Genomic DNA, 26,972 nt, shown 5'->3' with positions numbered 1-26,972 from the left:
ATGGGTGGATGGATGGGTGGATGATGGATGGGTAGATGGTGGATGGATATTATCACTGTCCAATGGCTCCACCCAGAGCAGCCTGAGGGTCCCTTGTCCTCTTCTTATCCCTCTCACTCCAGGCTATTTCACTTTCCTAAAAGCCTTCTCCTTGAAGGAACCATTATATGTTCCCTCTTGGTCCTCAGGCAACAGCTAGTACTTTCCTTCCCTCCTGCCACCCAGCATCCAGCTGAATCTTGAATCAACACCGGCAAAATTGGGTGTGAACGGAAGGAGACTGCTCATTTGCCATTATTTACCTCTGAGTGTGTGCATTCCCACTGCTTCCCATTCTCTCTCTCTCTCCTGTTCTCCCTCTCTCCCTCTCTCTCTCTCTCCTGTTCTCTCTCTCTCCCTCTCTCTCCTGTTCTCTCTCCTGTTTTTTCTCTCTCCTTGGGAACTGGTTCAACCACAGTACAACCAGCTCATCTGCATCTCGCCCTAGAGGACCTGCGGGAACCAGAGGAGGAGGAGACAGGGAGACAGGAGGCGGGCGGGCAGGAGCGGCAGCGGCGGCTGCGACAGCGCACAGCCGGGCCCGCGCCGCGCCGCCGGGGAAGCCCATGCCCGGCCCGTGCCGCCCGGGGCTTGCTCATGAGGCCTCTGCCGAGCCGGAGGAGGAAGAACGGCGGCATCTCCCTGGGACTCTTCGCCCTCTGCCTGGCCGCAGCCCGCTGTCTGCAGAGTAAGCGCGGGGAGCGGGGCGCGGGGAGCCGGGCGCGGGGGCGCGGGTCCCAGGTGTCGCGGCCGCAGGGCCGCCGGCCCGGCTGGCAGGGAACGCGCCGCTTCCCGGCGGGGCTGGGCGCGGCCTCGAGCCGGGCGCCGATCGCGGCCGGAGGGACCAGGGCAAAGGGGAGGCTCCCCGGGCCGGCACCCGGGGCCACTTCGAGGCGCCCGCCCCGCGCCTCGCCCGGCCGGGCGTTATCAGAGCCGGAAGCCGGCCAGGAGATAACCGGCTCCCGGCCCGGTGGGTCGCCGCCTCCTCTGCAATATTTTTTATTTCTTTTTCCTGAAATAATCAGACCCCAGGGCGTACGGGATCCGTCACCCTCCTGCGGGCTTTCCTGGTCACCAGCACGTTTTATAGGTGCCCCCGACCACTCAGACGAACCCACAGCAGACTCTTGAGGAAAAGGGGCTCTGAGAGTTTGCGTGGGGCTTTAAGACCTGAATTCCTCAGGCCAGAGGTGGACCTCGCCACTCCACACTGAGCCGAGGGCTTTGGGTGGGTCGGCTCTAGAATCCCCCAGCTTGATGAGTCTAAATGTAGCGCACAGCCCCACACACTCCCATCCGCACAAACAACCGATTTCAACGCAGTTTTACTTTCTCATTTAATCATTATCATTATTATCATTCCCATTTTGCACACTAATCAGCTGAGGTTTAGAGAGTGACCAGTGCAGGGCACCTGGAGGTAGGAGGACATATAGTAAGAGCCAGCACTTATTAAGCACGGATGCATTCAACATCCCTGGACTTTACAAGACTTCTACCATTTAACCCTCAGGGAAACTCTATGAAATAAGTGCTACTCTTATCCCTGTTTCACGTGAGGAAACTGAAGCACAGAGAGGTTGTTATTTGCACAAAGACGCGAGCTAGTCAGTGGTAGAGCTAGAATTCAAACCTGGGCAATCTAGCACTCTTGACCTTTATACCTCTGGCTAGAGCCCAGCTTTCGAGGCTGCAAATCTTAGAAACCCAGAAAGACTGGGATGGGGCATGTGCCTCTGGCTTCTGTGGAGCAAGAAATAGGCGATTGTTAGTCCATCAGGTTGGTGGGTGTGTTTGGCGTTGCACTGACCTTTTTTATTGTTTTTCAACCCTCCAGCACATGTTTCCAACCACCATTCTTTATTTTTCTTTTAGAGGAAGATTGGCTCTGAGCTAACATCTGTTGCCAATCCTCCTCGTTTTGCTAAGGAAGATTATCCCTGAGCTAACATCTGTGCCCATCTTGCTCTATTTTGTATGTGGGATGTTGCCACACATGGCTTCATGAGTGGTGTGTAGGTCTGTGCCTGGGATTCGAACCTGCAAACTCCAGCTGCCCAAGCGGAGTGCACGAACTTAACCGCTAGGCCACCAGGCTGGCCCCTCCAACCACCATTCTTATGCAACATCTGTACAGACGTCCCTGACGTCCGGGGGCCAGCCATTTGCCACAGCGTATAATTCATTTATTCACTCAGTCATTCACAGTGCCCTCTGCCTGCAGGAGCGGATGCCATGGTTCACAATCTTGTCCCCAGACAAGCAAACAAGAGTGCCAGCTTGGAGTGGCAAGCACTAAGAGGCAGGAGGTGCCAACATTCTGGAAGCCATAGAGGTTCAGATTTGGGGAACCAGCGCAAGCCTCCCAAAGAGAGCCACACCTCCCCAGCCCTGACAGATGGACAGGAGCAGCCAGGGGAATGGGACAGAGGGAATGCAGGGTGTCCTAGACAAAGAGGAAGCACATGCAAAACCTGGAGGACAGGTAAAAGTTTTGCAGTTCCGCATTGAATATCTGACTCCTGCAGAGCTGTAAGGTTCAGGGAGGCAGGCGCTCTTTTTCAGCTCTGGATTCCCAGCATTTGCCTGGTGGTAGCCAGGGTCTACCCCTTAAGAGGTAGTGAATGGATGTGCATCTGCCTGAAGGAGGCCTGTGCTTCAGGGCCAGCCCTGATGATGTAGAGTGGGCCTCCTCCCTCTCACCAGCTCCCTCCATTCTCTTCCTCTTCAGCCTCTGTCAGAAGTTTCCACCCAGAAAGTCTGACATTCATCATTTACGCTGAAGTCTGTGTTAAAGCACGCCCCGCAAACACAAACACCCTGCATTTGAAGCCTTTTCTCTATAGATGGGACTGTTATGGACTGAATGTTTGTGTCACCCTGAAATTCATATGTTGAAGCCCTAACCCCCAACGTGATGGTATTTGGAGGTGGGGCCTTGGGAGATATTTAGGTTTAATGAGGTCATAATGATGGGGCCCTCATGATGGGATTAGTTCTTTTTAAGAAGACGAGAGACCGGAGCTCCCTCTCTCTTTCTGCCATGTGAGGACACAGCAAAATGTCAGCTGTCTGCAAGCCAGGAAGAGAGCCCTCCAGATCTGCCAGCACCTTGATTTTGGACACTCCAGCCTCCAGAACAATGAGAAATAGATGTCTGTTATTTAAGCCACCTAGTCTATGGTGTTTTGTTATAGCAGCCTGAGCTGACTAAGACAGAAATTGGTACCGTGAAGTGGGGTGCTGCTGTAACAAATGCCTAAAACTGTGGAAGCAGCTTTGGAACTGGGTAATGGGTAGAGGCTGGAGGAGTTTTGAGGTGCATGCTAGAAATATGGACTCTAAGGGCAATTCTGGGGAGGTTTTAGATGAAAGTGAGGAACATGTTATTGGACAATGGAGAAAAGGTGATCCTTGTTAAAAAGTGGCAAAGAACTTGGCTGAACTGTGTTCATGTTCTAGTGTTTTGTGGAAGGTAGAACTTGGGAGTGATGAAATTAGATATTTAGCTGAGGAGACTTCTACGCAAAGCGTTGAAGGAGTGGCTAGGTTCCTCCTGACTGATTATAGTAAAATACAAAAAGAGAGGAATGAATTGAAGAAGGATTTGTTAAGCAAAAAGTGACTAGAACTTAAAGATTTGGAAAATTCTCACCCTGTCTGTATTACAAAAAAAGAGAGAGCACGTTTGGAAGAGAACACCAAGAGTGTGGCCAAACCACCATTTGATAAGATTAGTTTGGGTGTGGACATGGACCTAATCAGCCACCCCAGCAGAAACACTGCCAGTTTGAAGGGGATGATGAAAGAATGATATGAAGGAAGGCTGTCCGACTTGTTGGATCCCACAGCACTGCAAATGGCTATTCAGCTGTGAATGTGCACTATTTTTCAAGACAAGGAAAGAAAGACTCCGAAGGTGATTCAGTGATCATCAGAGCTGCCTCCTCAGTTTCAATGGGGGGGGTCATTGCCTTGGTTTCAATAGGCCAGATGGAGGCCCCGCAGAGCCTCTGGGGGCACAGAACTGCCCAGCAGAGCTGCAGGGCTGAGGGGCATAATCCCTGCCTCAGTAGGTCCTGAAGGCAGGACCACCACCTCAGTGGGTCCAGAAGGCACAGCACTGAACCAAATAAGATTGTTCTTGAGACTTAAGATCTACTGGTGTTTACCTTGCTAGGTTTTGGACTCAGTTGGGACTCGTCACCCCTTTTCTCCTTCTGATTTCTCCCTTTGGGAATGGGGATGTCAATCCTCTGGTCTCCCATGTCCCTCCACTGCATTTTGGGAGCCCGTAACTTATCTGGTTTCACAGGTTCCTAGTTGGATGGTAATTTTGCTTCAAGATGAATTGTACCTCCAGTCTCACCCATAACTTATTTAGATAGTGTTTAGATGAGACTTTGGACTTTAATGTTTTTTATTATTATTATTTATTTTATTTTTTTCCCCCAAAGTCCCAGTAGATAGTTGTATGTCATAGTTGCACAGCCTTCTAGTTGCTGTATGTGGGACGCGGCCTTATCGTGGCCAGAGAAGCGGTGTGTCGGTGCCCGCCCGGGATCCGAACCCGGGCCGCCAGCAGCGGAGCGCGCGCACTTAACCGCTAAGCCACGGGGCCGGCTGGAGACTTTGGACTTTAGACTTTAAAGTTGAAGCTGAAACTGGTTAAGACCTCTAGGGCTGTTGGGATGGAATGAATGTATTTTGATGCAGGAAGGACATGAATTTTGGGAGTCCAGGAGTAGAATGTTATGGTCTGAATGTTTGTTTACCCCTGAAATTCATAATGAAGCCCTAACTCCCAATATGATGGTATTTGGAGGTAGGGCCTTTGAGAGACAGTTAGGTTTAGATGAGGTCACAAGAGTGGGACTTTCACGATGGGATAAGTGTCCTTATAAGAAGAAGAAGAGACCAGAGTTCACTTTCTCTCCACTGTGTGATGATATAGCAAGAAGGTAGCCATCTGTAAGCCAGGAAGAGGGCCCTCACCAAGAACTGAGTCTGTTGGCACCTTAATCTTAGACTTCCCAGCTTCTGGAACTGTGAGAAATAAATGTCTTTTGTTTATGCCCCCAATATACGGTATTTTGTTATAGCAGCCGGCACTAAGACAGAGACTGAAAGGCTTATCTCCTTAGAAAGCTGGTAGGCCTCCCACAGCTGGCCAAGGTGGGGCCCTTTCTTGGACCTTTGTTCATTTCCTCTCTCAACATGGTAAGTTAGCCATCAGGCCTATGAGTATGCAGTGCTGCCTCTCATTTGGAAGCAGATGATCCAAGACTAGAGTAGGAAAGTTTAGTTGATGTCCTGGGGCCAAGTCAGCTTGCTTCCTATGTTCCAACCCCAGCTTCTAAGAAGCAGCCCTCTCTCCCAGCATACACACATGAATACACACACAAGTGACCTTTAACATCTCCACTTAATGGGGTGGGGCCAGGGCTGGAGGAGGGAGGGGACAGGCCAGGACCTGAGTCACTCATGGCCCAGTGCCTAGGAGAAGAGAGGAACAGAGTAGGGTCTGAGTCTGGGTCTGGGGAGGGAGGGGACAGGCCGGGAGCTGCCACAACCAGAAAGAAGCTGTCGGTTCTAGGCTTAGCTTGGGGGGGGGGAGGGGGGGGATGGATGGGAAGGAAAGGGAGAGCCGGTGTAGGAGGAATCCCTTTAGGCCCCTGGGGAGACACCCAGATCCGTCACTCCAGGACCAGGCCACACTTGTGCCCCGGGGCTGCCATCCATGCAGCACACATTTACCGAGCACCTACCACACTTAGGGCTCTGCACTGGGTCTGATGAAACAGCAACAAGTGAGGTATGGTCTCTTTCTGCATTGTCCTTTCAGATTTATAGACAATGGTTCTGCAAACATATAAATGTACCCACCAAAAAGAAAGTGGTGTTTGGGTGTGCTTTTAAAAAATGTAATCATACTACTTTTTGTTAAGTAACTTAATTTTTACATCAAATTTCTTTTTAGCTCTATCCACATTAATAAGCAGAGATCTTGCTGATTCCTCTCAACGGCTATACCTATGTCTTCATATAAATATGCTGCTTTTTACTTAGCCAGCCCCCTCCTGATGGACGATTCAGCTTTCAGCTTTTAGCCCTCACTCGGGAGAGAGCAGACCCCTAATGCAGGATGACGAGGGCAGTGCTGGTGATGCACGTGGTATAGAGGATATGGAAGGCCGAGGCCACCTCCAGGCTAACAGGCACCCCCTGCACACACACCTCCTCAAAATGTGCTCAAAATGCCTGGAAGATTAAATTAAAGCTATTGAGGGAGAGGTGGCATCAACCAGAAAGTCACCAAGATTCCTTTGTTCCTGATCTCCAAGGGAGTCCTGAGTATACTTGTGCTGGTCTGGGAGGGGCTGCAGTCAGGAAACCCTACTTTCTCCATTATCCCCAGGGCCTAAGGACACTATATATTTCATCCACTCTAAGATTTTGTTTAATATTTTAATATATCTAAAGTCAAGATGCGTGTTACAAATCAATAGCTTTGCTATAATCTCTGTCGGCCTGGATTGAGTTTGAGTCCTTCCCAAGAGGATGTGTGTTGCTTCTGTCAGTCACCAGAAGGCATCCTCCCTGGGGAGTAGGAAAGGCTTCATGGAGAAGGTGAGGCCAAATCTTGAAAGATGAGTAAGTGTATACAGCAGGACAGGGTGGAGAAGAGAATTCTAGGCATACAGCAAGTGCTCAAAAAGTAGGTGCACTATTGCTCTTGGGGCCTGGCAGGATCTGGACATGCTGAGCTACCGAAGAGGAAGTGAGGAGCTGATTAGCATGCAGCTTCTGGATCTTAGCTGGTACCCCGCTCAGAGACCCCGCTGACACTACACCTCCACAGTCCAGTGCTCTCAGGACCCTGGTCTGCCTGTACCTGGGTTTTCCCTGGGAAATGGGCTTGAGGTAGGAAAATATTTACTTATCCAGCAGAGATGCGAGTAGGAGAGAGGAGGGGTTGGCAAGTTCAAAGTTGGAAAATTATTTTCTCCCGTAACTGGTTTGCTGGGCTGGGAAAGCACTGGTCAGCCGTGTGGGCAAAGGGGAAATGACACACTGGACTGTAAAGGGGGCACAGGACATTCCTAGTTCACATGTGGTCCAGGAAGTAAATGGGCCTTTCCTCCTGTGAGGTGCACCCCGGGGGGAGGCTCAGGCCTGTGCCATGCTGACTCCAGAGGAGCCAGGCTGCCCTGGGGCTCCCTGGGGAATCCTCAGCTGGCAGAAGGAAGGGGAAGGGCCTGGGGGACTGGTCCCAGTCCCAGTCCCAGTGCTGGCTGTAAGCCTTGCATGTGAGGTCACCTTCCTTCTCTGAGCACACAAGGAGGGTGGCTGGCCTAGTGGCTCTCAGCCAAGACTGCACATTAGAACCATGTGGGGAAAAAAATAAAAAAAAAAAAAGAACCATGTGGGGGGCTTTAAGACCTACAGATGCCCACGCCCTACCCCAGACAGTTAAATTGGTATCTCTGAGGGTAGGACGCAGCACTGTTTGGAGTTTAAGCTCCTCTGGTGATTCTAATGTGTGACCAGGCAGAGAGCTCCTAGACTAGACCATTTCTAGGTCCCCTCTATTAGTCTCGTCCTATGGAAACAGCTTGTCAAGAAGTGTGCACGTTTCTCCCACCTTCTGTTTCCATAACACCCACCATTGTGTGTAGTAGAATCTCGCGTATGTCTTATTTGCGGTTTTATCCTGACAAACCTATGAATACTTTCCTGCCAGGCTTAGGTCAGGAGACAAGGCTGCTTTGCTTCGAAGTTTGGTTTGGTTCAATAAATAGTTTCTGAGCACCTGCTGTGTGAGGTGCACTGTGCCAGGACCTGCGGATACTCAGCACCGTCCCCCAGTGGGGAGTCACATGACCCAGAGGGGAGGTCAGATCCTAGCTGGATGGTTTGAGGTCAGATGCCCTGGGAGCACTGAGGAAGGTATTTAGCTCAGCTCAGAGTTGGGAGGAGGCTTCTTGAAGGAGAAGTCTTGAAGGCAAAGTAGGAGGTGGCAAGGTGAGCAAGGAGGGAAAAAGTTCTGAGCAGCAGGAAATAATGGGCTCAGACAGCATTGCCTTCTTCTCTCCCTTTGGGCCAATGGCAGGGTGACAATTCTGTAGTTAAACCAGGTTTGTTATCTCTTGCTAGTTTCTTCATATTCAATCTGATAAATCATCTAACAGTTAAAGGAATGAAGCTTGGGAAGGTCTTGGATCTTAGGTGGAAGGTGCTGGACTAGTTCCTCTGATAGACCCTTACCCTAGTGCCAGACAATCAGGAGAGAGATCTGGGTCCCTCCACACCAGGCAGTGGCCAGGGGACCTAACGTGAGGCTCCTCTGACTGTTCGTCCTTCTGTACTTATGTAATATCCCTGCCCCAGGCTCACTGTGGGACTGGATCACATTCCTTTTGGAAGCCAATGCCCAGAACACCAGACCTGCTCTTTCCTGCTGCCATCAACCAAGCCTTCTCCTTACTTTGGGATGGGATTGCAGGGACTCTTAAACCACAACTTCTTCCTTGATGTCTGGTAGACTGTCAATTCCATTTGACAGCCGCAGCTTGAATGAGCCATCCATTGTGTCATACACTGCTGGGTGCTGACCTCAAATCAGACCTAAGCGTATGGTACATGCTTACCTGCTCCTTCTAGTGGGGAGAGGGGCTGTTACTCATCTAACATGCATGCAAGGCAGGCTGTGAACTGTGCTGTGGGAGCCTAATAGGGCCTGGCAGAGGAAGTGCCATTTAAGATGGGCATTGGAGAGTGAGAAACCTGAGAGTGGGGAGAGGGTGATCTGAGCTGAGATAGAAGGGATAAAGGCCCAGTGAGGAGTGGTCCATAGAACAGTGCAACTGGAATTGAGGTTGGTGGCAAGGAGTGTTGGGAGATGGAGATGGAAAAGAAACTTGAGACCAGATTATTAAGGTCTTTCAGAGCTAGAGGAGACCCAGCCCGACGAGTGGTTTAAAAAGATCGCTAACAAGAGCCTCCAGCCAACTGAAGAGAAGAAAAGCCAGTATCTCCTGAGTTTTTATAATCGTTAATAACAATACAAGACAATAATAACTGTGATTGTTTATTAAGCACCTACTTTGTGCCAGGCACTGTAACAGCTGCTTTCCGTTCATTTTCACAGTAATCCTGCAAATAGGTGTTATTAGTCCCCATTTTATCAGTAAGGAAGCTGAGGCTCAGAAAGGTTGAGGGACTTGCTTAGGGACATTAATTCATTCAGCAGGTGTTTATGGAAACCACAGTGCCATGCACTGTGCTAGGCCCTGGGGATTCAACGGTGAAGAAGATGGACCAGCGCCAGTGTTCAGAGCTGACAGCTGGTCTAGGAGGATGAGCCATTAATCAAGGTAATTGCAACATACTGAGATAAGTGTGTTGCTAGAGAGGAACAGGGAGCTACGGGAACATGGAGCTGGGACTCCTAACCTGGTGTTGAGGGATTGGGGAAGGCTTCCTGGAAGAAGGGATGTTGAAAATGAGACCCACAGGATGAAGAGGAGTTGGCCCTTTAGTCTCTTTGAAGGAGGAACTTTGTACCCTAACCGTCATACTCAGTCATGGGTGTTCCTGAATTATCTTTTGATCACTTTACACCCCTCTTCCAAGTGCCTTCAGGCATCCTGTAAAGTCCTCCCAAAGAATTGTTGAGAGGTCACACCGCCTCATTTCTTCCTTCGTTCTCCTGTTCCACACACATTTTTGCAGGGGTGTCTGAGGAGGACCCCACCTTCCCATTCCCCAGGCTGGCCACTGGCCCAGGCCTGACCATAAGTCCTGCAGCCCAGCTCTGCAGAGAGCAAACCCAGCAGTGCTCCCCACAAGGTTGTGCAGAGCCAGGGAGCCGCCTCTGCCGTGCCCGGCTTCCTTGGCATCTGAGTAGAAACACGGCAGTGCCATGACCATAGCCCATGGCCATTCAGAAAAGAGTTCAGCTTTCTGATAAAGCTGACTCTTGCTTATGGTAGACAGTCCAGGAGGAATTCCACAGGGAGAAATTTCAGGTCGCCCAGTCTCTTGCCACACTTCCACAAGGGAATCAGAGATTTACAAACGCTCATTCCAGTTCTATACCTACCACGTGATTTGGGCTGGAAGAACCAGCCTCCTGCACCCAACACTCCAGCTCTCCATCTCAGATCTACTGCTTCAATCCCTGGTACACCTCCAGCTTCTGCTTACACACCCCTGGGGATGTAAGCTGCTCAGTGCTTCTTCAAGGAATTCTCATTAATAATAGCTAATATTTATTGAGTGATCACCAAGTGTTAGAAACTGATACGGGCCGGCCCCGTGTCTTAGCGGTTAAGTGCGCGTGCTCCGCTACTGGCGGCCCGGGTTCGGATCCCAGGCGCGCACCGATGCACCGCTTGTCTGGCCATGTTGAGGCCGCGTCCCACATGCAGCAAATAGAAGGATGTGCATCTATGACATACAACTATCTACTGGGGCTTTGGGGAGAAAAAGGGGAAAAAAAGGAGGAGGATTGGCAATAGATGTTAGCTCAGGGCCGGTCTTCCTCAGCAAAAAGAGGAGGATTGGCATGGATGTTAGCTCAGGGCTGATCTTTCTCACAAAAAAAAAAAAAAAAGAAACTGTGATAAACTCCCTACACGTATTGCCACACTTAAACCTCATTCTGCTGCAGGAGGTGGGGACAGCACTCAGTATACTTATTTCATAAGTATGGTAACTGAGACTGAAAAAAACTAAGTAATTTACTGCAGATCACACAGCTGTTACTGGCAGACCTAAATATCAAACACAAGCCTGTCTGATTCCAGAGTCCATGAAGGCATCCATTATATACACACTGCCTCAATTCTGTTCACCAGAATCTGTCTCCTTTCAGTCTTTACCCACTGGTCCTCATTCTGGCAATGATTGGGTTCTTCTTTCTCCAAGATGAGAAGTTCTGCAGCAGATGCTTGTCCCTGCCTAGCAGAAGTGGTGTTAGCAGTGTTGGAGAAGGAGAGGAGGGGCCGGCCTGCAGGGATACTGGGAGCATCCTCAGTGCCCTCCTTTGCCCTCAAGTCTTGCAGAAACATAACTACTGAAGTTCTAAAAGTGTGGTCCTGGGACCAGCAGCAGCATTATCTAGCAACTAGTTAGAAATGCAAACACTGGGGCCTCCCCCTAGACCTGCTGAATAAGAAACTGGGGATGGTGCCCAGCAGTTGTGTTTTAACAAGCCCTCCAGGTAATTCTGATGTAGCTAAATGTTGAGAACCACTGCGGTGGAGCATTGGAGAGGGTGGATGGGGCAAATGGAATTACATAACTCCCCTGTTCTTCCTCCCTAACCCCAAAGCATCACTAGAAATAGGACCAGATACAATAGAATTTGAGGGATACCAGAAAGAGTCCATTTCCCCCAAATATGTGGCTGAAAGGGCTGTCACAGGTGCCTCAAACATTCCTCTTTCCCAGCAGCCCTGCACGCCTTTAGCTTTAGGCTTTGTTAAAGTGCCCATGAAGGGGTCATGGGCTTCGGCAGCTAACCCCTTACTGTGGATTCACTCAGTTCTGATCAATCTTGGGTGTACACTGGAATCACTTGGGGACTTTTAAAAATCATGGAGGCCTTGGTCCCACCCCAAAGATTCTGAATTCATGAGTCTGGGGTAGGAGTTTTAAAAGCTTCCCCAGATGGTCTAATGTTCAATCAAGGATTGACAATAACTAGATTAGATCAGGTGGTCCACTTCGGTCCAATCAGCAGTGGCCAGGAAGGTGGGTGCCTATGGCCCTCTCTGCAGGGGCTCTGAGAAGAGATTGGGGGGAGCTGGTCAGGTGCCACATTAACTAATAATGGATTTCCATGTGGAGCGTGGGCCGCCAAGTTGGTGTTGGAGCTTGGTAAATGTTAGTCCCCTTCCCTTCCCTTCCCAAATGGAATGGAAAGAGACTGGATTGAATTCTCATGGCCTGGAATCAGGGCTTCCTCTGGGTGAGAAATCAGGGAAGGAAGCTCCTATGCCCCTTGGAATTTTTTCTGGCTGTCAAGCTTTCTCACCCACATGTTTTGTGGTTTGTTTTTTTATTGAATCATTGACAGTCAAGCCGTGCCGATCCCTGATTACAAATGAAGAAATGGTGGGTCAGAGAGGTGACGGACGGCGCAGTCACCCAGCTAGAGCATACAGCGGTCAAAACAGAACCTAGGTCTTTTGGTTCCACAGAGTGTGCATGGGGTGGCCTTCCTAGGGCTTCCTCAACCAGCATCTTGCCCTCTTCTGCCACCCTCTGCCCCCCCAGGCAGGTGTCCTTCTCTGCATCTGGGGAGAAGGGCGGAGCTGACCTTTTGCGAAGCCTGCAGTTTCCACTCCATGGTCAGAGAAGGAGCTGGGAAGAACATCGGGTGAGTGTGGTGGCCCAGAAGCCACACAAGTGTTTCACGCAGGAGAGAGTGGTCAGCAGCGTCCCAGGAGAAGGTCATCTGCTGAGAATGAGGAGGAATTTGGATGTCTAAAGAGATTGGAGGGACCTGGTCATAGTAATCTTGGAAAAAGGAAGAGTAAATTCACTGAACAACATAGTCAGATTGGCAGTAGGAGGGCCGTCTTGAATCTGGTGATCTTGAATGTAAACTGGAAACAGTGTCTTTTGTTGTTCTGGAGAGCGTCTGCTGTGAGACTTTCTCCTGCAGTGTTGACTGCTCAGGTTTGAGAAGAGAGAAAGTAGAAAGTTGTTGATCCAGGGCCAGAGTTTTGCCAGGCAGATATGATGAAAAGACAGAGGCCAATGGAGTTTAAAGAATTGGCAAGAGTGCTTGAGACATGATGGGCCATGGAACCCAGGCTTGATAGGGAGGGAAGTGAGGATGATGGACTGGGAAAAGTGGAGGGAGTTGGAGTGGAAGGACCCAGGAGGCCAATTGTTGTGGTCAGAGCAGGCTGCTTTACTGGAGGCCAAGGGAGAGTAGAGGGGGAATGTTCCTGTAGACCGGGGTGCTGGAGGTACTAGGATGATGCCATACCTTGCAGTAGAATTTCCAACATGTTTAAAGTATGAAGAGGAGGGGGCCGGCCGGGTGGCGCAAGCAGTTAAGTGCACGCGCTCTGCTGCAGCGGCCCGGGGTTCACCGGTTCAGATCCCGGGCGCGCACAGATGCACTGCTTGTCAAGCCATGCTGTGGTGGCATCCCATATAAAGCGGAGGAAGATGGGCACGGATGTTAGCCCAGGGCCAGTCTTCCTCAGCAAAAAGAGGAGGATTAGCAGATGTTAGCTCAGGGCTGATCTCCTCCCAAAAAAAAAAAAAAGAGAATGAAGAGGAAAGACTGGGAGACAGAGTGGAACAACCTCAAGGGAACAGGATTTTTTTCTGCAAGATGGTGGAGGAGTGATAATCCAACCCAAAGCTGTCCAATAGAAATATAATATAAGCCACGTATGTAATTTTGAATTTTCTAGTGGCCACATTAAAAAAGTAAAAAGAAACAGGTGAAATTAATTTTAATATATTTTGTTTAACCCCATATGTCCAAAATATTATCATTTCAACATGTAATCAATGTAAAAAAATTATTGAGATATTTTAGATTCTGTTTAACATACGGAATACTAAGTCATCAAAATCCAGTGTGTATGTTACACTTAGAGCACATCTCAATTTGGACTACCCATTTCAAGTGCTCAACAGCTCCATGTGCCTAGCGGGGACCATATTGGAAAGGCCAGGTCTAGACTCTTGCTTCTTGTCACATCTATCTCCCAAGTCTTTACCAGCACTGAGCCATGTGCTATTTGAAGAAACATAAAAGAATGGTCAAACTCCACCTCTATACTCAGTGTTTTATTTTATTACAAGCAGCTGTGGGGCAGTGAAAAGAGTTGGGGTCCAGCCTCAGCTCTGATTTTCTATTTGGCAAGAACTTGGGCACTTATGCCTCTGAGCCTCAGTTTCCTCATCTGTAAAGTAGCGATCAAATAAGTAAGTGCCTGTGAAGCAAAAAGCATAGTTCCTTAACCCAAGTCTCCTGCCTGCTCACAGGATGAGATGGTGCTTGTGAAGTACTTTGTGTACATGTGAATTAGTAACATTTTCAAATCGGGCTCAGACCCAGTCTTGGCATGTGTTTTTATTTATTTTTAGGATCATGCTGTTTTTAGTTTTTAGTCATTCACAAACTTGCTAAAAGATTCCAATTGTTCAAAAGGGTATAAAGTGAAATGTAAGGCTTTCTTCCACCCCAGACACCCAGGCTCGTCCCTAAAAACAACCACAGCTCCTGGATTTTAGAGTATCCTTCCAGAGATTTTTCTATGCATTTATGTGGATAAGTGTGCATCTGTGCATGTGTGCATACATGTCATTACTCAAATGGAAACCTTCTCTGCATACTGTTCTGCCCTGTGTTTTTTCATTGTTTTTTAGATCATACAATATCCATGTATATAGATCTACCTCATTTTTAATGTCTCTGTAGTATTACAAAGTATGAATATTGATAATTTATTTAACCAGTTGTGACATAATAAGAAACATATATTTAGTCTGTGCTCCTGGTTCCTGGCACAGAACTCCTAAAACCCTAGTAATTTCCTGAGTGATAAGGATATTATAATATTCGGTCTTAGTCCTTGTTCCTGACATAAAAGTTTCTGAAACGCTTGGAATCTCCAGAGTGATAAGTGTTCTGTTGTTTGCTAATGTGGTGACTCTTGGAAGATAAGGCTGGTTGGCAGAGGACCTACCTATGTGATTAGAGGGTTGGAACTTTCAGCCCTAACCTCCCCCAAACTGGAGATAGGACAGGGGCTGGGGATTGAGTTAATCACCAATGGCCAATGATTTAATCAGTCATGCCTATGTAATGGAACCTCCAAAAAAATTCCTATCTGAAGGCCTTTGGAGAGCTTCTGTGTTGGTGAACAGACACATCAAGGTGCTGGGAGGGTGGTGCACCCAGAGAGGGCATGAATGCTCCACCCCCTTCCCACATACCTTGCCCTGTGCATCTCTTCCAGGTGGCTGTTCCCGAGTTGTATTCTTTATATCAAATTGGTAATAGTAAGTAAGGTGCTTTCCTCAGTTCTGTGAGCCGTTCTAGCAAATTGTCAAACCTGAGGAGGGGGTCGTGGGAACCCCCGATGTATAGCCAGTTGGTCAGAAGTACAGGAGGCCTGGACTCATGTTCAGTGTCTGAAGTGGGGGCCAGTCTTGTGAGACTGAGCCCTTAACCTGTGGGGTCTGTGCTAAGTCCAGGTAGTTACTGGCAGAGTGTTGTGAGTAGAGAACAGTTTCTTTACGGTCCCACAACAGTGAGCACACAGGTGTCTCCAGTCTTTTGTACTGTGATTGACTATACTATGCTTTAGTGATGGTATGTACACATATATCTTTGCATCTATGTGCCCTTATTATTTGTAGAATAAGTTCCTAAAAGTAGAATTTCTGGGTCAAGAGGTATGTGCTATTTAATATTTTTATAGATTTTACCATATTGCCCCCCAAGCAGGTTACACCCATTTACAACCCCACAGTAATGGTGAGTATAACTTCTGCACACCCCTGATAACATAATGTTATCAAACTTCATCTTTCCCAGTCTGGTAGTGGCCAAGTCATTCAACTTTTCCAGCCTGGGTTTCACTGGGCTGAGATAACTATGTATGACAGCTGGTACCTAAGAGGGGTTACCAAGAGAAATGGTGGCTATTGCTATTTTGGAGTGATTTTTCTGGTTGGGGTACAAATAAGGAATCTGATGAAGGGGAGCAGCCTGCTGGCCTCCCTCTAAACCTGCATCTGTTCATGTTGTTTGGATTTGGCTGACATCTGGGTGGCTTCCCGGGGCTATTATACAGTAAGATCATGGGGGAGCTCCCCCGGGGACAAGCTGAGCTGTGGTCTCTGAGTAATCAGGCTCTGAGAGGGGGAATTACCACCTGAACGAGCAGGAGGGCTAGGTGCCCTGTAAATTACATGCAGATGCCAGTCATCAACACTCGTCATGGCATCTAAACCTGAAAGCCATTATTGAGGTTGCTGTGCTGGCCTCCCACACGAGCTGTGTTTCTGACATTCCAGGCTCACTTATTTCAAGAATGGCAGAAGTCAGGCAGGGACATGGATATTTTGTGGCTTATAAATTGTGCCATTTCTCCTCCTACCTATTTGACTCTCAGCAGACTTGGGGCTGGAATAGGGGTCTTGCCAGCACCTCCCTCAGCCAGATCCCTTGCCCCCTTGGCTTAACACAGACCCCGCCCCCACCCCCCACTTCCTGATCCAAATGGGCAGCAGTTTGACAGGCAGGGTGTGCCTGTCTTTAGTCGTTCATTCATACAAGTATATTGTGAGCGCGTATAGACCCTGTACTGGGCGCTGGGGTTTCTGAGATGAATCAGAAGCAAGTTCTCCCAAAAAAGATTTCACAGCCCTAGGCTGTGAAATCACCATGCATACGTGTGCTTCTAGCTGCCCCCTTTCTTCTCCCCAGTGCACGCGAAAGGCTGGCCCAGCTAGGGCCACACCCAGCACCTCAAGTTGTTCCCAACTGATTGGGCTCTAGCCATGGGATCTCCTGAAGATGCACAGGACAAGCACATGCGGTGGGCCCGGGGCAGTGCAGGTGATGTGTGTAAATGATAAGATAATGAATTCTGCTGCCAGATTGCCCTTCCAGACACCCAGGTCAGATCATGCCATGCTTCTATTTGAACACCATCCTGGTTCTCCCTGCCTGAGGGATAACTCCTTCAAGGAATCCCCAGCCTATCACAGATTCCTCGAGCCACAGCTAACCTGCACTTCGTGCTCACCAGGTCCCAAACCTGAGGCTCCATCATGCCTCCCTGGGGGGACTCACTGTTCTCTCAGCTGGGATTGTGCTCCCTCCTTTTCCCACGCTTTTAAAATCTTATTCTTCAAGCCTCCACTTAACTGAGTGTCTTCCCCCTTCCCCAACCCCTGCAAACTTCCTGGCTCATTACCAGGACAGTGAAAAGTACCCAGGATTTCAGTCTCTGCTCAGCCATTTACTGTGACATTGCACAAATTACCTAACCTCAGTAACCTTGAATTTGCTCCTCTGTAAAATGGGGATAACAATATACTTTTCACCAGGCCAGCACCTGCCAGCCAGAGCCCTGTGTAGAGGAAGCATGGTGAGTGCGGGCCTGGGTTCAGCGACTGGTGGGAGGTCCCCACTAAAATGGGGCTGCAGTGGGATTGCTGACCAATGGGAGAGGTGTTTGGGAGCCAGAGGGTTAAGGGAAGGTCTTTCGTCCTCCCTCAGCTTACCTGGAGCTGGCCACCTCTGCACCTCCACTGCTGAGCCCCCGTGGGCGCCTCAGAAATCAGCCATTGTGTATCTTAGAGTTTTCTCTTTGCTCTTCAACATTTTTATTGAGTCTCAGATAGGGTGACCAGCTGTCTTGGTTTGCCCGTGACTGTTCTGATTTTAGCACTGAAACTCCCGAATCCTGGGAAAACTCTCAACCCCAGGAGGGTTGGTCACCCTGAGGCCAGTGACACACCGATCCAGAAGAGCAATGGGGGCTGCAGCTCCTGGACGGGCACTAAGCTGTGTCCTGCTGGGCCTTCAGGGTTGTGTCACCTCATCCTCACAGTGTTCCTCTAGAGGTTTTCCAGTCCTCATCGTACAGGAGAGGAATCGGAGGCTCTCAGAAGTGAAGGCACTTTCTCTAGGTCTCACAGCTAGGAGGTCCCAGGGTTGAACCTATGTGTATCCTGCCCACACCAGGTGTCTCCACCACACCTCAGTGCCACCTGGAATAACCCTTTTGTAATGTGCTTCATCACTCCGGCACCTGCTCCAACAGTTTTCCAAATTAGGGCTCCTGAACCCTAGCTTTCTGACTCCTATTTTAGCTGCTTACAGGTTTGATAATGATGACAATGATGCTTATTTCCTGGTTCTCGCTGCATCTGATCATCACGCTGGCTGGATAAGTGGCTTTCCAGATAAGTGAGGTGAAAATGAGTTGTCCTGAGTAAGGTGTATCCTCCTTGACTCCTTAAACTCAGAGACCATGTCAGCAATGTATCTGCCTCACCATTAGCTGTCCACTGAAAGTGTGGTCTGAACGGTGTTGACCTTTATTGTGATTTCAGGAAATATATCCTGCTTTAAATATATCCTGCTTAAATATATCCTGCTTTAAAAACAGCAAAGCACTTCCTGTGTAATTTATATGTAAGAAAAGGAATAAGGAACCATTCTGAGTATTATAGTCCAGCCTGTGCTCAGTGGCTGGTTTCACCTGCCTGGTGCTTTCTTTCTGATAGTTCCCAGCGGGTCTCCCTAGCTCCAGGAAATCAGGCTTTCAGGAAGCTTCTCAGTTCAGGTTCCAGTGACTTCTGCCCTGCTAGAATTTCAGTTCTGTGACTTTTTCCTTAGAGGAGGCATCCCCATCTGTCTGGGAAATGGGTAGAATTTAGTTCTTTTCTGCTTTTTACAAAGAATTCAAGTGAAGATGAAAAGCAAGGTAAACTTTTAAACATTTTTTTAAAACTTTGCCCTTCAGATTGCTTGGTCTAATCAGGAGAACTTAAAAAGCTTTTTAAAAATATATTTTTTTATTATCAATTCAATAAATGTGGAAAATTCAAATTTATATGAATGTTTAACTTCGAATATAAAATTCTATTGCCGTCCAATCTCTAAGGGGCAATCCCTGTTAACACTTTAGCATATATTACTACAACATTTTTCTATACATAATATGTACATTTAGCACATATTTGCCAGCCCTGGTGGTCTAGCCCTGGTGAAGATTCAGCGCTCTCATTCCCATGGCCCGAGTTCGTTTCCTGGTCAGGGAACCATACCACCCGACTGTTGGTTGTCATACTGTGACGGCTGCATGTTGCTGGGATGCTGAAAGCTATGCCACCAGTATATCAACTACCAGCAAAGTCACCCATGGTGGACAGGTTTCAGTGGAGCTTCCAGACTATGATAGACTAGGAATAAGGACCTGGCCACCCTCTTCTGAAAAAATTGGCCATGAAAGCCCTATGAATAGCAGTGGAGCATCATCTGATATAGCGCTGGAAGGTGAGAGGATGGCACAAAAAGACCGGGCAGGGCTCCGCTCTGCTGTACATAGGATCACTAGAAGTTGGAATTGACTCCACACCACTAAATAGAAGCACATATTTCCACAAATATAAATAAGATTTATTTTTTAACTTAGTAACATGTCATCGACATCTTCCCTTGTCCACACAAAGCTCTCTCTCGTTAATGGCTTCCTGGCACCCATTTTACAAGTAAAATCTGATTTATTGAACCAACCTACTTGAGTGGACCATTTGAGCCAGATCTGAATATTGGTCTAGCCACAGAGTTTTTTTGGGCTTGTTCTGGAATGATTTCAGCATGGGGTGCTGAAGTGGTTACTCATTAATTCCACTTCTTAAACAGTAGACGAGCAGTTTGCCTTTAAACTCTTGGAACTGTTAAGTTTCCATCTTTGCTATAGACCATTTATTCCTAATTATATGTGTCAAGAAGCAGGACTGTTTGTTCCTTAAACCTAGTTAAATACCTCGTTAGTCTGTCTGATTAGGAGGAAGTTTTTCTGGTCAAGAAAAAATATAGAAACCAACTCTGACTGGTTGGCCAGTTTCCAGGGGTATCAGCATCTGAGAAACTTGGGCTTGTTATTTTTGTTAATTTTTCAGTTTGCTGTTTCTCGGGCCAGAGTACCTGATAGGCTCAAAGTGAAGGTCCCTAAGGCTATTCAGAGGGCTGGTGGTCTCCCAGGAGACTAATCCATCAGTAACCTTGACCAACATGGTTGACATAGGATGTACGTGAAATACACATAGGTTATGATACAGATTTGTCACTAGTTCTAAATATGGTTCTCCAAATCTTACAGTAATCATGATTCCAACTGCTCATATTTTGGGTCAGAGAAATCAGAAAAGATAGTTAAATAGATGATAGATAGTCACAAAGTAGAGTTTGAGAAACACAGCGTTTTGAATCAGACAGAAATGCATTCAAATCCTGCCTTTGCCATTTCCTAGCTACATGGGCACGTTGCTGACTCTCACGTGAAAAATAAAAGAGAGAAGGATTGTAAAGTACACAATAAGTATATAATATAGTAACTGGCACATGCAGCCTTGACTAAATTATAGTTCTCTTTCCTATATGTATGTTAGCTTTTATTTTTTATTTTTTTTGTGTGTGAGGAAGATCAGCCCTGAGCTAACATCCATGCTAATTCTCCTCTTTTTGCTGAGGAAGACTGGCTCTGAGCTAACATCTATTGCCAATCCTCCTCCTTTTTTTTTTTCCCCCAAAGCCCCAGTAGATAGTTGGATGTCATAGTTGCACATCCTTCTAGTGCAACTAGAACTGTATGTGGGACGCTGCCTCAGCATGGCTGTAGAAGCAGTGCCTCAGTGCGCGGCCGGGATCCGAACCCCGGGGGCCGCCAGTAGCAGAGAGCGCGCACTTAACCACTAAGCCATGGGGCCGGTCCCTATGTTACCTTTTAGATGTGCCTAATTTTTCAAACCACCCAAGTGGCAACATTTCTATCAGGAAACAGTTCGCCCTTCTTGTTGCTATAAGTATTTGGTCATTCACTTATTCATTCACTCAACAAACATTTATTAACCAGCCACTATGTGTCAGGCATTGTGTTGGGTACAGGGGACACAGCGATAAAAAATACATAACTTTTGCCCTCCCAGGGCTGATCTGGAATTTGACCCATTTTCTTCCAGAGACAGAGAGAGAGCACGCATGAGTGAGCACAAATGTGGCAAAGTGTTAATAATTGATGAATATAGGGAGAGGGTGTATAGATATTAATTGTACTTGCAACTTTTCTGTGAGTTTAACATTTTTTTTTTCTGAAAATTAATTCTTTTTTTTTTTTTATTGATGTTTTAATGGTTTCTAACATTGTGAAATTTTGGGTTGTACATTTCTGTTTGTCCATCACCATATATATGACTCCCTTCACCCCTTGTGCCCACCCCCCACCCCCCTCCCCCCACCCCCACTGCCCCTGGTAACCACAGTCCAGTGAGTTTAACATTTTTTAAAATGAGAAAACACAGAATGTTTTCTCCCCAGAGTTGGGGAGAAAACACACTTCTGGTACTTGGCAGCTGTAACTCTTGAAAGCCATTATTACCTCCCAATTTTTCAGCGTGGAATTTATCGGATTATCTCATCGCTTAGCCAGACCTTAGGAGAGGGATGCTAATGGGCTATGCTGGGGATGGGAAAGGACAATGAGAAAGGTCTGGAAAAGTAACAGGCATGGTTACCTGGAGCCACACAGCAGGGACCTTGGGGCAACTGGGCAGCCATAGAGTGAGGGGGCTACACAGGAAGTGGAGGTGGGAACCACGGGATGGGCTCCAAGCCGAAGTCCTGCCCTATTCACCATCCAGTCTCCAGCAAGCCCTGACCACTCCTCTCCGTGTAGGGGGCATTTGTCACATTCTGTGCCCTCCACTGCCAGCCAGTGACCTTTGATTTGAGCGTAGAGGTTAATACATGAGCTTTGGAGTCAGCAGCCCTTGTGTGACTCTCAGCCTTGCAGAGTGAACTTGGACAACTAGTTAGTCTTGTTGACACTGAAGTTTCTTGCATCCTCGATAGAATCGCAATGGGTTGTGTGAGACTTGAAGAGATGATGTGTGTAAGGCAGTCAGCACAGGGCCTGTGCATGGTACCTACTTAATACATGTATGACGACACATACATAACCTTAGCCAATGGCACTACTATTTATCCGCACACACAGAAATCTCTGCTTGATGCCTCTCTGCCTCACCCACCCCCATATCTAGTTCATCAGCATGTCCTCCCTACTTCCAAATACATATCCCAAATCAGACTGCTTTTCACTCTCCCCAAGGCTACATCTCCATCTTTTATCTAGTCCCCTGCTACAGCCACCTGACTGTTCTTCTTGCTTCCACTCTGCACCCTCACCCCCAGAATGTTCTCCACAGCAGACATTGTCAAGCTTAATGGAGAATGTCACCCTCCTCCCTAAGCCCTGCTATGGCTTCCCATCACCCTTGAGTAAAACCCCACCGCTGACCCTCACGTCACGACCTGGGTCCTGCCCAACTCTCCAGCCTTGTCTCCTAACTCTCCGTGTTGCTCACTGCATTCTGGCATGCTGGCCTTCTTTCTGTCCCTCATGCACCAACGTTCACTCTCACCTCAGTCTTTGTGGTTGTTCCTCTGCCTGAAATGCTCTTCCACATGTCTTCACATGGCTGCCTCCCTGTCCTTTAGGTCTCAGTTCAAATGTCATTTCCTCAGCGAGGTCCTCTCTGACCATCCTATCTAATGTTGTGTACCATCTCCACCCCTACCCGTCACCAGTGCTCTGTTTTATTATCTTTAAAGCTCTTGTCATGATTTAAAATGATCTCGTTTGTTTATTTAACCCTTGTATGTCTCCCTTATAGAACAGAAGCCCCAGGGAACAGTAAACAGTAGCCTTGAGTCTTGTTCACTGTCTTAGTCCACTCAGGCTGTGTAACAAAATACCACAGACTGGAGGCTTAAGGAAGAGAGATTTATTTTCTTATAGTTCTTGATGCTGGAAAGTCCAAGATCAAGGTTCTGGCAGGGTTTGGTTTCTGATGAGAGCTCAGACATCCTTTAAGCTGTGACCTCACATGGCCTTTCCTCCATGCATGCCCATGGGGAGGAAGAGAGGGAGGGGGATGGGGATGCGGAGGGGATGAGGATGGGGAAGGGAGCTTTTATGTCTCTTCTTATAAAGACACTAATCCTATGGGATCAGAACCCAACCCTTATGACCTCATTTAACTTTAATTACTTCCTTAGAGGCCCCATCTCCAAATATAGCCACACTGGGGGTTAGGGCTTCAATATAGGAATTTGGGAGGGATACAAACATTCAGTCCATAACATTCACCATTGTAACATCAGCACCAGAACCTAGAAGAGAGCCTGGCATGTAACAGACACTCAGTAAATAAATTAATGAATTATAGATGTTCATTTCACTGTAAGTTCATGTAAGTTGCCCTACATCTTGCACTCCATCCTGCAGGTCAGGGCGTGTCACTGTACATTCCCCAGTCCGCCATCAATGCTACAGTGGAAGAAGACATCCTGCTCTCCGTTGAATACTCCTGCCATGGCATCCCCACCATCGTATGGAGGTATACATCCAAGTGGGGAGTGCAGAAGATCGTGGAGTGGAAGCCAGGGACTCAGGCCAACATCTCCCAAAGCCACAAGGACAGAGTCTGTACCTTCGACAACGGCTCCATCCAGCTCTTCAGCGTGGGTGTGAGGGATTCTGGCTACTACGTCATCACAGTGACAGAGAGCCTGGGGAGCAGCCAGTTTGGCACCATCGTGCTGCACGTGTCGGGTAAGAGCCCCAGGGCCAGCTCCCCTCTGAGCTGTGAGCGTGTGGGAGGCCGGCAGACTTCATGATGTTAAAAGAGCCGTTATGTTCCCCTTCCCCTCACCCGCCCCATAGAGATCCTCTATGAAGACCTCCACTTCGTCGTCGTCTTCCTTGCTTTTCTCGCTGCTGTGGCCGCCGTGCTAATCAGCCTCATGTGGGTTTGTAATAAGTGTGCATATAAATTCCAGAGGAAGAGGAGACACAAACTCAAAGGTAATTCTCTGGGCCTTATGATAGTCACTTCATGTTTTTATGGCTGGAGGTGGCATGTGTTACCTTGTTCTCACCGAGAAACCCTGTGTGGCTGATTTGCAACTCAGACACTCAAAAACGTGTCTTTTGCTTTTGCAGAAAGCACAACTGAGGAGATCGAGCTGCGAGATGTTGAGTGTTAGCCAAGGCTGGGCCCAATTACATTCCTACCTCAAGAGGAAAACATTATTTTTTGTTTGATTGAACACGGACACTCCACCCCGCAGCCTCCTGTTGCCCCACCACAGCCACCCATTCCTGATGGGGCAGCGGGACGTTAACAAAATTGACTGCGTGGAGTTCAGGACTCTGGATGGGACAAAGTCAGTTCTTGTACTTGCATGAAGTTCAAGGGGAGGAGAGCTTGAGGCTTTGAGCCAGAGCTTTGCTGGGCTGCAGTCTCCGGGCCCTGTTGACCCATTCCAATGGCATAGTGTGGGTGCTGGCTGCTTGCTCACTGTGCTCTGCTCTGGCTCGGGGGATGGCCATTGGAGGGGTCCCTGTATCAGAGGCCAGAGTGTCTCTAGATCGACTGTGCAGGCAGCATTGGAACAGCTCTCTGTGCTCTTGTCTGCTCTCCTCGTGCCCTCCGACACTCTGCTGTGGGAGCTGTTGTGAGAAAACCTGAGGCTTTTAGACAGTCTGATGCCTAAGAGGCAGAGGTAGAAAGAGACTGAGATGGGTGCTGCTGTGCTGCAGTGAGTTTCCATGAGAGCAGGCCGAGGATGCCTCATGGCCTGGAGATTTAGGGAGACGAGCTTAATTTGTTTCTGAGGGTCCAGCATTGGGAACCAGGAATAGGGAGAAAATTACCTTTCTCCTCCTCTCTCATTCCAACATGAATTGGATTTTCCCACCTATGGGCCCAACGTAGGCCAGTGTGAGGAAAAGAACAGTTCATTTCCACTGTGGACAGCATCTGGCCTCCAAATGTCCCCCTGACAAGCTAGGTAATGCTACCTGTGTGAAAGCTGAGCCTGCATAATGGTTGTTACAACTGGAAAGTCAGTCAGCTCGGGCTTTGAATCTGTCCCCCTTGGTCACTAACACTTCATGTCTCAAGTCAGGCCCTTGCTCTCTCCCAACTGGGCTAAGGAACACTTGGTACTTACCTACCTCAGTCAGGGTATCACGTGAAGTCCACAGTAGCATAGAGCTCTCTGAGCGATTTAAGAACAGCAGGAGGATTCTTCAAGAACTTGGAAAGCAATAAGCGCTATACCATCTGAGTACTGGAAATTGATAAAATGCTCTGGGGTACTGGGGCTCCAAGTGAAATTAGGGACTATATCACAGCTGGCCTTGGCCCTCTCTCAACTTATTGGTCACCATGTTGACCTGAGTTTCTCCATCCCCAACTTCCATTTGGCAAGCTCTAAAGCAGGCGTGAATTTATTTTCCATTATCTTTTCTCTCTCAAACATTCTTAGCTCCAGACCAAAGGTACTACCCCAATTATTGATGGAGGCTGAGGTTATTAGCTGTGTCCCCAGCCCTCAGCTGCAAATTCATCCATGCAAACATGAAGAACTAGAATATTCCCTTCTCTCCTGCCTCCCTTCAAGTTTCCAATGTCCACATCTCTTCTACTCGCCCTGTGGCAGATAAGGAGTTGCCTGGAGAAGTTAGTATGAGGCCTTTCCCTAAATAATGAATCCAGGGTTACAGGAAGGGATCTTTTGGAGTATTTAGGAGCTCTCAGTGATCTATTGGAGGGCTCTGAAGGCACTACTTGACTCAAAAGGCAAGAGAGCAGTTGGTCTACACGACTGATTTGTAGCTCTAGCACCTGATTCATAGAAGGTTCTCACCTCGGGCCACCTCCTTACGTACATGTGTAAACATCCACACCCGTGCCCTTTCCCCAGGAGCAGTCAGAGGAACCGAGCCTGTGCCAGGACAGGTTCCTTGTACTGGTCTCGCCATGAAGCAGCAGGGTGAGCAGTACCAGAGAAAAAGGGGGGTCGAGGGCAGTCGGATTCTTTCTTCTCTTTCACAGCAAGCCCATCAGCAGGAAAGCGGTTTGGATCTGGGTAGCTGCTGGAGTCTGTCTGTGTATCCTCTCTTACCCGACCTGCTTTCCAGAATTCTACCTCTCAGCTTGTCAGAAGTCAGGGTAGTAATCTCCAATCATAAAAGGAGAAATGGAAAAGAATACCCAGTGAGAGGCCTCCAGGGGCAAACCCAGAGGTAAATTAAATTGCCCCCCAAAAATCTCACCAAAGGTTATTCCCTCAGCTTTCCATTTCCTTATTTTGCACTTGTAAAGCTCCCTCCATCCTAAACATTCCTGTGGAAAGGTTTTGATTCCAGAGCCTGAGGTTTTTGTCTATTTTTCAAAAAAGAAAATATTAAATCATAGAGGTTGGCCACTATAAATGTTAAGCTGTAAGTTATGTTTCAAACTGTGAAAAAAAACGTTTTGAAGAATGAAATAAAACCTGAAAATAAAATCCTGCTTCATTGTGTGTAAGCCCACTCCTGCTGAGAACTCAGAGGCTTGGTGAGGTTTCCACCAGCTGTAGACACAAACAAACCCTCAGCCACAGCTGTGGGTCTGGCACATTTTTTTTAAATGACAATGGAATTCACCACATTGCTTTTAACTGTAAATATTCTTGAGCAATTCAGAAAAACATCTAATTAGCCCATCAGTCTCCCCTGCACTGTAGCCTGAAGACTAATTTGAAGTTTTTGCTTCCAGAATATTAATTGTAATAGAGTACTTTCTGCTTCTGGAAAGGGCTAAAAACGAGGATGCGACAATTGTACCACCTCGTTCAACGATGCGTAAGGTGCCCAACAGAACATACATGCTTTGTCAACAGAATGTCCTTTCAGAGATTGTGATCTAAGAAACCAAAAAGGTATATATTGTACTTCCTCATTTCACGGTCTTCTGGGTGTGCAAGGAGAGCTGAGACAGAACCCCCGTCCTCTGAAGCCCACATGAGGTAGTAAATGCCTGACAGCACTTCACACTCACTCTGATTGGAAATCACACCACGGGAAGGTGAGGAGCAAAGGCAGTGTGAGGTAAGAGAGGTTATCAGGATATCTTGCTCCGTGCAGGAATGCAGAGGCAGGCCCTGCAGGAGGATGCAATTCAGAAGGGCTGGATAACTGACATGGGTAGAGAAGAGGTGGCAGAATAGGATGCTGGGAGATGTAACCAAGACGGAGGAACCAAATATGAAACCCCAGGGACGTGACTCACATTCAGTCTCCTTGAGAAGCTCAGAG

General features: G+C 48.0%; 1 protein-coding gene across 1 annotated transcript; it reads left to right on the top strand.

The window, feature by feature from the left end:
• The first annotated feature begins 243 nt into the window (after positions 1–243).
• VSTM5 (V-set and transmembrane domain containing 5) lies at positions 244–26,187 on the top strand. The gene is made up of 4 exons (XM_004427441.3): positions 244–727; positions 23,112–23,438; positions 23,550–23,690; positions 23,829–26,187. Exons 1-4 carry the CDS (start codon positions 637–639, stop codon positions 23,870–23,872), a joined length of 603 nt encoding a protein of 200 aa, XP_004427498.1. The 5' UTR covers positions 244–636; the 3' UTR covers positions 23,873–26,187.
• The last annotated feature ends 785 nt before the right edge of the window (positions 26,188–26,972 follow it).

The sequence above is a fragment of the Ceratotherium simum genome, chromosome 7 (genome assembly GCF_057802395.1).
Source record: "Ceratotherium simum simum isolate JZ-2026a chromosome 7, ASM5780239v1, whole genome shotgun sequence".
Classification (NCBI taxonomy): Eukaryota; Metazoa; Chordata; class Mammalia; order Perissodactyla; family Rhinocerotidae; genus Ceratotherium; species Ceratotherium simum.
The sequence above is the reverse complement of the archived record's forward strand: the minus strand, read 5'-3'. Positions and strand labels throughout refer to the sequence as shown.